At 41.4% G+C, this 12,238-nt stretch overlaps 1 protein-coding gene across 4 annotated transcripts in view; it reads left to right on the top strand.

Moving 5' to 3' along the window:
- Positions 1-323: 323 nt before the first annotated feature.
- Positions 324-12,238, top strand: part of DGCR2 (DiGeorge syndrome critical region gene 2) — a 40,704-nt gene continuing 28,789 nt past the window's right edge. The window contains exon 1 of one of the 4 annotated variants that reach the window (XM_088532344.1): positions 324-530. In XM_088532344.1, coding sequence (XP_088388470.1) covers positions 452-530 — 79 coding nt within the window. In that variant the 5' untranslated portion in view covers positions 324-451. The remainder of the gene's footprint in view (positions 531-12,238) is intronic. The other 3 variants (XM_088532346.1, XM_088532345.1, XM_088532347.1) reach the window with 3 other exon arrangements.

Raw genomic sequence — 12,238 nt, forward strand, 5'->3', positions numbered from 1 at the left:
GCCCAGCGCGGAGCCCCCGGTGCGCGCGCGCCGCCGCCGGGGCGGGGCGTATGCAGATGAAGGCAATTAGCCCCGCCCCCAGAGCCGCCGCCGATTGGCCGCGCGCCCGCGCCGCGGGCAGGGGCGGGGCAAGGCGGCGGGGAGGCGCGGCCGCCATCTTGTGCGCCGGCGGAGCGAGGCGAGCGGCCCGCAGCGCGGCGCCGCCCGAGCCCGCGCTGCCCCCGCGCTCCCGCCGCTGCCAGCGCCGCTGCCTCCCGCCCGCCCGGGGGCGGCGGCGGACGGGGACGCGAGCGGGGGGCAGGGGGAAAAGCTCCGTGCGGACGGCGGCCCCCAGCGGGCCCGGCAGCCGCGGCGGCCCCGCCTCCTGCTGCTCCCCCCGCCGCTCGTCGCCCTGCGCTCCCCTCCCCGCGGGTTTGTGGCGCTGCGCCGGAGGAGGATGAACGGAGGATAAATGGTGCCCAAAGCGGACAGCGGCACCTTCCTCCTCCTCTTCCTCCTCGTGCTGAGCATCACCGAGCCGCTGCGGCCAGGTAGGGGGGCCGGGACGGGCGGGGGGTTCCGTCCGCGCCGCCCCGCGCCCTCCCCCGCGGCGGGGCCCGCGGGACGGCGGCCCCGCGCTCGGCCCGGCCCGGCTGCCGCGTCCCCGCAAGCGGCGGCTGCCGGGGCCGGTCCCGACGGGGGGGTCCGGGGGCGGCGGGACCCGCTCGGCCGCAGCGGGCGCGGGGCGCTGGCGCCGGGGCACGTTTCGCCCCTTAGTCGTGCCTGAAAGGTGCGACCTCGCGACTTCGGTCCCTGCTTTGGCTGCTCTTCATCTCGGTGAACAAGTTGAATGTGCGTTAGGATGAACATTTTTTGTTAAGAACTTAAAGAACTGCTGCTTTTTTTTTTTTTTTTCCCTTCCCTCCTTTTTAAAGCTCTGGTTTCAAAGCTATTTAATGCAGCAGCTAACAGTCGTTAAGGAGGGGATGTTTTCTCCGATGGGAAGGAGGGAAGAGCCAATGCCCAAGGCCCATAATAGATAAACTGGTAGGAAAGAAGCACCTGAAAACAGGATCATGCTGCTGCATTTCCTTTGCTGTTTATTAGTAGGGCGAAACATTTGTTTTCTGTGAAGTTGTTTGGCTGGTAGATGACAGACTCAGTGCTTTAAAACGTTAAACTGATTAACTTTTGAGAAATTATTGGTGTTTGGTTGCAGACTACTTTTCCAAATACCTCACACAGTGGAGCCATTTTCTGGGTGTTCGTCTTATTTGGCGGCTGACAGAACTGTCATGTATCTTAGTGTTCTTGCAAAGACGATCGATAGCCGAAGCACGAGGCTGCCCGGAGTGGATTTGCAGGTTTGGAAGCTGTCCTCCCAAAGCGTTAATAGGGAGCTTGTGCCTCGGCCCTACCGACTCTTGTAAATCTGGAAGTCAGGCTGGTGAAGTGCTTCTTGCAGCTTTGGAATTCCCTTTTTCTTCAAAATAAAGTTTTATGACCCAAACTAATAGAACTACAAGTGTAAGTGAAGTGTGATTAAGCAAGTTCCTGATACTGCTAAAACACAATTGGGCCAGTGTAGATAGTTTTACAGAAATAACATGTTGAAACTGCTCTGTGTGTGAGACTTCATTTTATTTTGCTTTTTTTTTTTGGCAGCGTTGGCAATACAGTATGTATAGGGCTTGTGTTTTGTTCTTAAGCAGCCAAAGAAAGGAGACCTGCTAACCTAGTATTGATTAACTGCTAACCTAGTTGGACGCTTTCATGCTGGAAAAGATGCTGTGTAAAACCGATTTCAGGAAACTTCCTCTCTAGCTGGCACAGGGTGCTACAGATAGCTGAATAAAACACATTCACCAGAGATTCATAGCTTTCTGTGTACTTTCATGGGTTATTAAATTAGATCCTGAACTCTGGTATGGAATTGATCACTTTATTAGATATCAGAGAATCATGTTTTCCATATTGGATCAGAACATTTTAATCTGTCTGTCTAGCATGACATTAAATCTGTTAGCAGCTGATTCTTGATGCACAAGGACAAGTCCTTCACTGAGGTTTGTAGCTCTAAGGTAAATGAAATTTTCACCCTAGTTTATCTGTTTCTGAGACTGGGATTGCTATAGCTGTGCTTCATGGTGGGAACTGTATGAGGGAGCATCCTCCCTGTAGGCAAACCCTAACTCTTTCTGTTTAGATCGTGCGATCCTGACTTTATAACCTGTAGCGTTAGGCTTCTGCTTTGGCAAGTCTGTATCTATTCCCTGAGTTTTTGCTATTATCTTAATATGAAGTAACCAAAATTGGATGCAGCTGGAACATGATACTTGAGCAATTTTAGAATTTCTTTCTGAAGACACTCAACCCTCCTGTTTTCTCTGAACACTGATATACTCCAGATAAGTATCTTTGTTGAGCTGTCCATGGTGATGCCTTTTATTCCTGTTCAAAGAGAGCCTGTGATCTTTTATCTTTTTGCCAATGTTGTTTTCTTTAAATTTGCTTCATTTAGCATCTTGAGGTTACCAACTCAAATAGATCATCTATTTAAATAGTGTTTGGGAGAATCCTGAGGCAGAAGGTACAAGCAGGTTCATATAAGCACAAAGTATCTGCAGAACCCAAATTATCATTTTAGTCAAAAATAATGGTGACAGAATCTTTCCCGGCTTCTTTGGGATGGACAGAGGGTCTGAGGACTTCTTTAGAAGGTTTAGAATAGTTTTTTAATGTAGAATATATCTTCCGAATACTGTGTTTTCTGCTGCTTCCTTAAGCCTGTCTGTTTTAGTCATGTTGGCATAGAGAGGTGTTCTGTAGCTTGCTTAGCTTAAGTATGTACTTAGAGCTACCAAACGAGTGCTGCAGAGGGATGTGAGATTTGTACACTTGGAGATGAATGTGTGGTCCCTTCACAATTCAGTCCCAGCAAATCAGGCACCTCTTTGTGCTTCCATGTTAATGTGATGCTAGCTTTTTACCCATGTTCTTACTGTGCTCCTCAGATAAAGAAAACCTTTTCTTAAGCCTCCTCATCTGTAGTATCTTTTCAGGCAAGCTGAAAGACTGGGATTTTATGTGGACCTCTTTTCTTCTGCATCTGGAATATGAAAGTTTTTAGCAAATAAAGAGAAAAAAATATCTTCAAAAACTTTTCTTTGAGGAGAGGATTTTTTTTGTCTTGGTTACACAGGTGAATTTGATCCTTCTACTATCACTTACAGCTTCAGGTACTTCCAGCATACAGTAATACCAGCACTAGCTGTAGAGACTTGTATTCCTAAAGGTACCATGGGCGGTTAGATCTCCTGAGCATGTGAAGTTGTGTTTTTTTTTTTCTCTCCTCCAGTTGCTTCCCTTTCCCTTCTGTTTCCTCTCTAGCTTTTATGACCATAAACTGTTTATTATGATTGCTGCCAGGGCAGCAGTTATATTTAGCTATAATGCACTATTTAAAGGATTCTTATTTTTTTGCAGTAGGATGTTTTTTCTTACCTTGCATTATTTGTTATGTGTTTGGTAACTACTAAGGCTGAATGTGTCAGACCTTTCCAGCTATATGGGTGTGCAGTGAAAACCTAACTCTATGTTTCTCTTAATCTTTCAAATTAATTACATGTAATGCTCACATATACTGTTTTATTACACTTAAGGTTGGGCTTAATATTTTTTTTTCTAGAGCAAGTCAATAATTTTCGTTTCAGGTTGTCTGACCAGTTGACTGAGATCCTGTGTATAAAGAAATATTTTGATGATGTGTTAGCTAGGTCAAGAATAAATTGTATTCATTGGATTGGGTAGATTGGATTTAGATTGAGGTGCAGAACACTAGTGTTTCTATCAGTTGTCAAAAGTGCATCAGATAGAAAAACTGTTATTAATACAGTTTTGCAGCATTGTTTATGGATATGCAAGAGGTCCTGTTTCTGTTACCATCCTGTAACTGAAAGGCAAAGGTTTTGGTGTGTTTTTATGCGATCCTAGTAACTTAATCTGGAATGCTTAGGACCACACGTTATAAAATACTGTTTACGGAATTAATTAGTAGCATCACTGCTAAAGACAGTAACTTGTTTTCATGTTTCTTTAACAGGATACTGCTGCTTGCTAATTGAAAACTTTTAAAAATGGTCAGACTTTATATAGGGTTTTGTAATAGTTTTTTAGTAGAGAGGCTTGTGAATGTAGGCCATTGGGCTTTCTTATTAAAGCATTTACCAGGCAGCTAAAGGCCACTTGAGTTCTCCTTCTTGCAGTTTTTTTTTTCTTCACTTCAAAGCTAGCTAGAGGAAATAAAGTTATTACCAAAGTCTGCTTTCAAAAATCTTGCACAACTGAACTAGTCGGCAATAACTAGAAAGATTTGACAATGCAAGCTATTTAATTATGCACCAAGTTCAGCTTCAAGCTGCTTAGTGCACGTGGCTGATGTTGTGCTAGAATTTATGGAGTGTTCTGGGTTGTACCAAGGGTGCTTGATGTACATTTAAATAATCAGCTTTTACTGTCAAAAGATATAATCTTAAATACATGTTAATTAGTCAAAAGCTATAGGTCTTAAAACAGGCTTTTCGGAGTAGAAGACTAATAAGAAAACATTATAAGCAGTGTTTCAAGGTGATCCACTTTTATAATGTGACTGAATTATTTCTCTCTTGACTAACCAAACTATTTAATTGAAATGAAGACCCAAATACATCAGTTATCAAATGTGACCTAGGCACACATTCCTCTCTTCCAAGGAGCTCATTGGTAAGCACCTGAAGTCCCCATTTCACTCTTGGTTCACTGTGTCTATTTACCTTAGAGAGAAAGCTGGGGTTAGTAATACCTATTCAGCTCCAGTTTGCTGCAAATTATAATCCCAGTCTTTGTATTTAACTGATTTTTTTAAGGGAGAGCTTCTTGATTTGGGGAGCAGAACTGCTTTTTTGTATCACAGCTCCTGTTGAGTTTTACTACATGTGAGCCTGTCCTGGCTTCCAGTATTGTCATTCCCTGCTGCTACCCTCTTTCTTCCTGTACCATTTGTTGTTGTTTTTCACCTCCCACTGTTATTTATTAGCACTCCATTCCCAGTATTTTCTTCAGGTTTTGAAGTCATTTGAATGTTAGGGCTTGAATTTTATCAGATTGTGCTCTGCTGTTTACTGTAAACTTAAAGCAAGGTTGATCCAGTTGAAAAATCTTCCCTGCAGCTGTTGCAAGTGTAGTAGGGGGGCAAGGCAGAAAGTACCAGCCCTTACTAGCACATGTGGTGCTTTTTTTTACTGGTAGTTCTTGATGTTAATTATAAAGCAAAACATAGAAGCTGTGAGTGGATTTGCAATTAGCAGTGGCTAGAAAGTAAAGAATAAGAAAGAAGTTTGTAGACAGAGTTTACCTGTATTACTGTAATTGTGAAAAATAATAAAAGGGCAATATGAGGATTTGGAAGCTCTTTATTAACGAGGTAGAGGGGGGATGCAGAGTAGCATTAGGCCAGGAAGGCAGAAGCAAGGGCATTGCTGCAGCCTTTCTGTTTCATGAGAAAGATGCTGTTGAAGTTCCTTTTTGAAGCTTCTCCACATCAGGGGCAGAGAGATCTAATTTCAAGGGGTTAAGAATTTTAGATACTAAATATCAAAGAGATAAAACTCCCCAGTGAGTGCCAAAAACACAATCAGGACTTGGATGAATTATTCTGTCCCCTGGAATTAGCTTTTAGAGCTGTGTTTGATCTCAAATTGTTGTTCTTATTTGATCTTGAAGTGCTGTTGTTCAAGAGTAGTAACTACCTCTAGAATCTCTTTGAATAATGCTGAAATCTCCACGTTTTTTCATGTGGTAATTTTGTGTAACTTCTACAAAGTCTTGTTTATTTCTATGGGATGGATATAAATAACGTTCATGATTAGTGGAACTTCCTGTTTTGTTCACATGAATTACACAATAGTAAATTGTGCACATGCAGAATCTAATTTCTGTTATTTGAGATGTTGCTGAAACAGAATGTGGAAATAGTTCAGTGGCATCATACTACTCCAGATACCATACTGTGAGGGAGGGATAGTGTTGTTTGTTCAGTTTTGATTGTTTTTGTTAGTATGAAACAACTTACGTGCATTATTTATTTCATTGATAGCCCAAACAAGGCTGTCCTTCAAAAGTTAAAGTAAATAAAGTTTGTAGCTAGTGCAGATTTCATCAGAGTGGCTCAGTCAGTCTTTGTCTATCCTCATCTAAAAGGCTAATTTGTGTTGAAAGAAGACGTGGTAATCTTTGTCAGCTGACAGAAAACTGTACCTAGAAGGGTTACTAAGAGGAAAGGTGGTCCATCCTCTTTTCTCAAAGTAAAATCTAGGCTCAGACAATTCCTAAAGGAAATATGTCTGACACATTTTGAACGATTTCCAATGAATAAAGACTTGACATTGAGATTTATTTGAAGCCATTTGCTAACCTGTTGCTTGTTCTGCACTTGCAGCTGATTATTGCTGTCTAAATAGGATGTCTTGAACATGTCCCTTTCAGGATATAGCTTTCCTCGTATGTTGCAGCTTTTCAGTATGCCAGTTTCCCAAGACCGTTCTGATGCTAGGGTTCACCAGTTTTTAATCGGTGCTAAGTGTGCGTAGGTACCTGACAGTACCAGTTCCTTCCTGTCCTTCCACTAGGCTGTTTACCACTCTGGAAAGGATTTATGTACTATTAAAGGTGTTTACGTGACAGACTCGATCCTTTGCTTTGTAATTTTACTGCTGACTTTATTGAGTAGAAAAGAAAATTTGGGTTACACTTAAATTGCTGTTTACTGACTAAAATACAATAGCAGAAGTGTACTTTGGTTTCATTGAGATCTTAGAAAAATACAGATGGAAAAGGTAGACAAGAAAGAATTGGAGGTCTTCTGCTGGCAAGACATAAGTGTGAAGTCTTGATTGGAAGCGTTGCCTTTTAGTCTGGTAGAAAATTGGAGAGAAATTGTCCAAGAATGCTCTACTGTATTCATCAATTACTTTGTATGCATAAGATTTGGATGAAGTTAGTATTTTTCTATTGATTTGACAGCTAAAAAATGGCAAAGATAAGATTTTCATGATATAGTGCCTGACATTTACATGATAGAAGCTGGTTAATGAGGTTACGAATGCCGTCAATACTTCAGTTATTAGAGGGTGCAGGGACTGGTGAGATTCTTCTTACAAGTTTAATCCGCATTTTATAAGTTATCTTTTTTTTTTTTTTTTTTCCTGATTTCTGACGGAACGGTTACACTTGTTTATAATTATGATGTATGAAAGCCTAGTACAGGCATTGCTTTAGTGCAGAATAAGAAGGCAGAGTATCTCATACAATGTGGACAAACGTAGTAGTAGCAGCTAATACTGACTGCATTCCTGTCGTGTTAGGCTTCATTGAAGCAGTGGAATGCTATTCAAAGCACGAGCCACTTGCTCCGGTACATGACAGCCACTACACCAGCTACTTTGCAAAGGACAGAGCATGTTTTCAGTATTCAAGGTCAGAGTGTTTCTGTATATCAAATTTTTGCTTTCAAGTGTTCTAGGTGCTTGCTCATCAAATCTTGCATGAGATGTTAAAAAAAAAAAGCTATAGCAAAAGCTTTTTTGTGACCTGCATTCAAATACTGCTCATGTTTCCTGTTTTGTTAACTGTTAGATTTTTGCTCAAAACTATATTCGTGTATAGAGCTTCTTTGCATTCCCTTGGTTTTAAAATTAAGGAAGTATTAGTTTTTGGAGGAAAATATTATTTTAGAAAACCAAAAAAACCCCGCAGTTTAACAGCTATGTTTTTGTCACCTGTTTGCCTGACACTAAGGACTTGCAATTCCTCATAGTTTAATTTAGCAAGCTGTCTCAAATGCATGCCTGACCTTGAAGTATAGATTTTTCATTGAATTTATTTGGTTTGCTCTCATGATGAAAGTTTGATGGTATGCGTAAATACTGCTGAATCATGTGCGAAATAAAAGTTAATATGATTTTATTTTTTTCTGTTTCTTTGCTGAATAGGACCCTATGCTGTGCTGTTGGAAGTAAATTGGATTGCTAATATTTCAGAAAATTGGCAAATCCTACTTTCAGTTTAATTGTCTCTACAAATTGGCCTTGATTGCTAAGATAGTTCCTGAGTTTCTGTTATAATGATTCATCTGTATATTCTTACTGTATTTTCTGTTTCAAGATTCAACAGTTCATGTAATACTTTTGATTTAAATTTCCCATTGCTTTATGGAAATATAGGATATTGGTTGCTTTATATGTTTTTCTATTCCTACTTCTGTCTAGCTTAGCAAATACAGTTGCTTTCCCTGGTCATCTTTTAAGTGAAATCTGTTTTGTGTGGGAAGAAATACCATATCTTGGCTTTTGTTTTGCAGTAGCTGTAGCAGGCTTGATAGGGAAGTGTTCTTTTCTGATCTTGAGAATACAGTTGGTTGGAGGAGAAGGAGGAGTTTTGGGTTCAGTTTTGGGTAGGCAGCTATCAGGTAGTGACTTCAGATATAGAATTATTTTCTGGGTGACTTGTTTTGCTGCTTTCTCTAAACCTTTTTTAAAGGCAATCTGTCCAGCAGTTTATGGGGAGAATAACTGTCCAAAATCAAAGAAAAAGATAATGGTTCTGGTATTTAAATGCTTCTGATTACCAAGCTGGTCCTTCTAGGCTTCTGAGCTACTCTGTGGTTCTGAACTACAGGCAACTGACAACTAGAGGTGACTCTGAAATTTGCTGGAGATCGTATCAGTGAAAGGCCAATCCTGATGCCTTCTGGGAAAAAAAGATGCAGATAACATTTTACCAAACTTCCAGAGGCAGAGCTCAGAACCTGACACTGTTTCCACGTTCAGCATGTTTGACGGCAGCTTTATCAGTTCCAAACAGAAAATGAAAATGAGCAAGCGCGTGAGTTAAAACAAGCTTTTATAATATTTAGATGCCAAGTATTATGATTTGCCCTAAAAGCTCTTTTTAGAAAGAGATAACCTTTGGGGTGGTGCTTAGGGAACTAGGAAGTAGCTAGGTGGAAGAACCAAAATAGTCCTGTCGGCTTAAGATATACTGTGTATGTAGCATAATCAGTCCTGACACGGGTATTTGGATTTTAAAGGGAAAAGTACTGTCCTTGATGGTGCTTTTCCTGGATAGAATTGGTAACTTGCTGAATATTTCAGTATTGATGTCTTCCTTCATGGACTTCTTTCTCCTGTTATTGCATTGTTGGGAGAATTCATACGTTTGCATGAGTGTGTTTAAGTTCTCTGTGAAGAACAATACTGTTGTCTTAACATGTACTATTAATTGCAGTTTGTTTTTTAGCGATTTGAAGCATTATCTATCACCTCTCTTTTCACTAAATACTTTCATACCCTTTCAGAGGAACCTGCTTGCATGTTGAAAAACCAAGTTGTTTCCTGAGCAGTGGGGTTACATGAAGCTTGTGCCCTGTGTCCCCGACACTACCTCTGCTGTAGTAACCTTGCCTGGCACAGCTGAAGTAGCAAAGCTCTGCCTGCCTCATGTCTTCTGTCAGCCTGTGCACAATATGTTCTCTGACATGAAGAAGCTGGGAATACTGCTGTATCTTGTGGGCTGGGGGACCACGGGCTCTTGCCACTTCCCTGACAGCTGAGAAACGACGTGGTGTGGTGATAGCTTGATGGGCAGATGTGCTGGCTGCCTGGCTACTGCTAAACGGTGCAAAACAAGTGGGGTTTTCCTGCCTTCTGAAGTTCAACACAGTTACCATTTCCTTCCCTTATGCTGTCTCTAGGCTTTCTAATACATACAAACACCTTATCGTTCTTGGCTTCTTTCCTAAGCTAGCCTGAAACTGGTTAGTGAGTTAAATCGTGAGGGAGAATCAGCAGTTTTACTGATGCACTTGCTGATCAGACCTTCTTTAGGGAAGAGGTCAAAAATCTGGTTTTGCCCAATTTTAGATCACTTGTCCCTGTTGTACTAAGTCCCATGTAAGGCTTTACAAAAACATCTGCAGTCATGGGTGAGGTGGTTGAAATAGACTCCTTTAAAATGGCTCAGGTTTAAAGTCTACACTTCTAAAGTACCTGTTGTTTTGGTTCAAAACTCTATAATATGTTGCTTAAATTGAATATTCTTTTGTGCCAGTGCTGTATTTTGCTTTGCCATTTAGCATGTTTACCTATCATGATGTAATCATTTCTTAGAAAAAAAGGGGCAGCCTGTTGCTTAGTTGGTTTCCTCACTAGAATGCAAATAAAACATTCTTGAGGCTGTAGTGTTAAGTTGCATAATTCACAATATTCTTTCTGCTTAGTTTAAGTAGGGAGTTTTGTTTTGCTGGAGAATTAGGAAATACATTTATCCTGTTTCAATTTGAGGAATGAGTGTACACATTCATAAAGCACAAAGTCTGTATTTTCTATGTCCTAGGAAATCGTAGCCAGGCTTCCCATTGAAGAAGCTCTGATGTTGCTTTGGCTGCCTGCCGGATCCGTTGTGCTGCTTTAGAAAGTGTGAGTGTGTGTGTGGGGCAGCGGGTGCCTTATCTTTTTTTTTTTTTCTCCTCCCTTCTCTCTCCCTACTGGAATTGAATGTATCCTCCAGACAAAGAGCAGACAATGAACTGAAGTGACTGACATTTGTGAGCGAGGAGAAACTGGGTCAGTCTCAAGCTCACGCTGTGTGTGTATATATAATATCTGTGCGAGGGGATGGAGGAAAGTAACCTGCTAATGTTCCTTCACATGATGTAAGTTGTTTTGATGGATTTGAGGTCATCTAGCGTAACCTCCAATGACAAAACATTACTGATGAGCAATACAGAGTTTCTCTAGAGTCAGTTATTAAGATTTTATATTTTTATGTTGGGGTGCTGTCATAATATTAATTATTTCTTGAAATTGCATGCAGAGGTTGTGCAGAAAATTCAGATGCCTATAAGATATTGTTATTTTTGGAACGTTGTTGTTCCTAGTAAATGGTGTTGTGACTTCGGAATCTGCTTTTGAGGAGCTAGAATAAAATTTGAGGATATGGCGGTGGTTGTGTCCTAGTAAGACTTTAGGTGTGCTGGGCTCCTTGCTGTGTACAATTGTGCTTTCACAGTCTCCTCAACACACCTAGGCCAGGTAACTTGCTAGTTGAGGCCTAAGGATAGTGTTGAAGCACATGGAGTCATAGAATGCTTAAGGTTGGAAGGGACCTCTAGAGATCATCTAGTCCAACTCCTCTGCACACGTAGGGTCACCTAGAGCACGTGGCACAGGACGGTGTCCAAGCGGGTTTGGAAGATCTTCAGAGAAGGATCTTCAATAGCATTGGTGAACTGCCAAGCACTGTGTCTTTCTGCGGAACTGAACATGAAAGTAGAGTACCCTGTTCTTCTCTAGACTTTTAATCTGAAGGATAATAGAGGCAATTGTGTTGAGAAACTTGCAGTAGTATGGCTTTATCTGTGGAATGGTTAATTATCTCATGATGACTTGGGTATTTTCATCAACTGTTTCTGAAAATAAGGCAGCATTATTACAATCTGCTCCTCTCTGGCCTTGTTGGCAAGTAATTTACTCTCTGCTCTGAATGCAGTTGTGAAAGCAAGCAGTAAGGATAAGCTTAAAGAAATGTAATGGAAATAGCGTTCATATAGGGAAGTAAAGAAACTGTTCTGGGAAGAAGTGAGTAGTGAATATTTGTAAACCCGTAGCTGAGAAAAAGCATCACTAAAGTGTGGCTTCACTTTCTGGAGAGCAATTCTGGGGACTACTGGTACTCTGTACTTCAACAAGCTGAAATTAAGGAAACCATTTCAAAGACAGGGTCAGAAAATCCTCCAGTGCAGTGTGCAGTTTTGCTACTCTGTTTTTAATACTCTATTTCAGCGAGTGACTTCAGACCAGCACGAGCAGCTGAGGAAGGCAGTGCTGTTAACACTCGTTTGTCCAGGCTGGTCAGCGATCAGTCCTGTACAAGATGTGGGACCTGGTCTGGGGAGCTTCAGCTGTGCGCTTGAAAACCACTTTTCTTAACTTAGGATTCTCTCCAAGTGCAGTGATCAAGTTTGAGGCCAGGCTTCTCAAGTTGCTGCTGAGGGTTTAAATAGAGAGAACAATTGTGGAATTGCTATATTAGACTATTAAGAATGCTTGTAAAGCTTCTGTTGCTTCAGTGAGTGCCAATCTAGAGGAATATTGCTTCTGTTATGCTGCTTAGGTATAAATATTGGATAACAAGGTGTATGTTTTTGTGATGATGTTGGTCAGTG

This window comes from Tinamus guttatus, unplaced genomic scaffold (genome assembly GCF_059628265.1).
Source record: "Tinamus guttatus ecotype Peru unplaced genomic scaffold, ASM5962826v1 Tinamus_guttatus_pri_ptg000459l, whole genome shotgun sequence".
Classification (NCBI taxonomy): Eukaryota; Metazoa; Chordata; class Aves; order Tinamiformes; family Tinamidae; genus Tinamus; species Tinamus guttatus.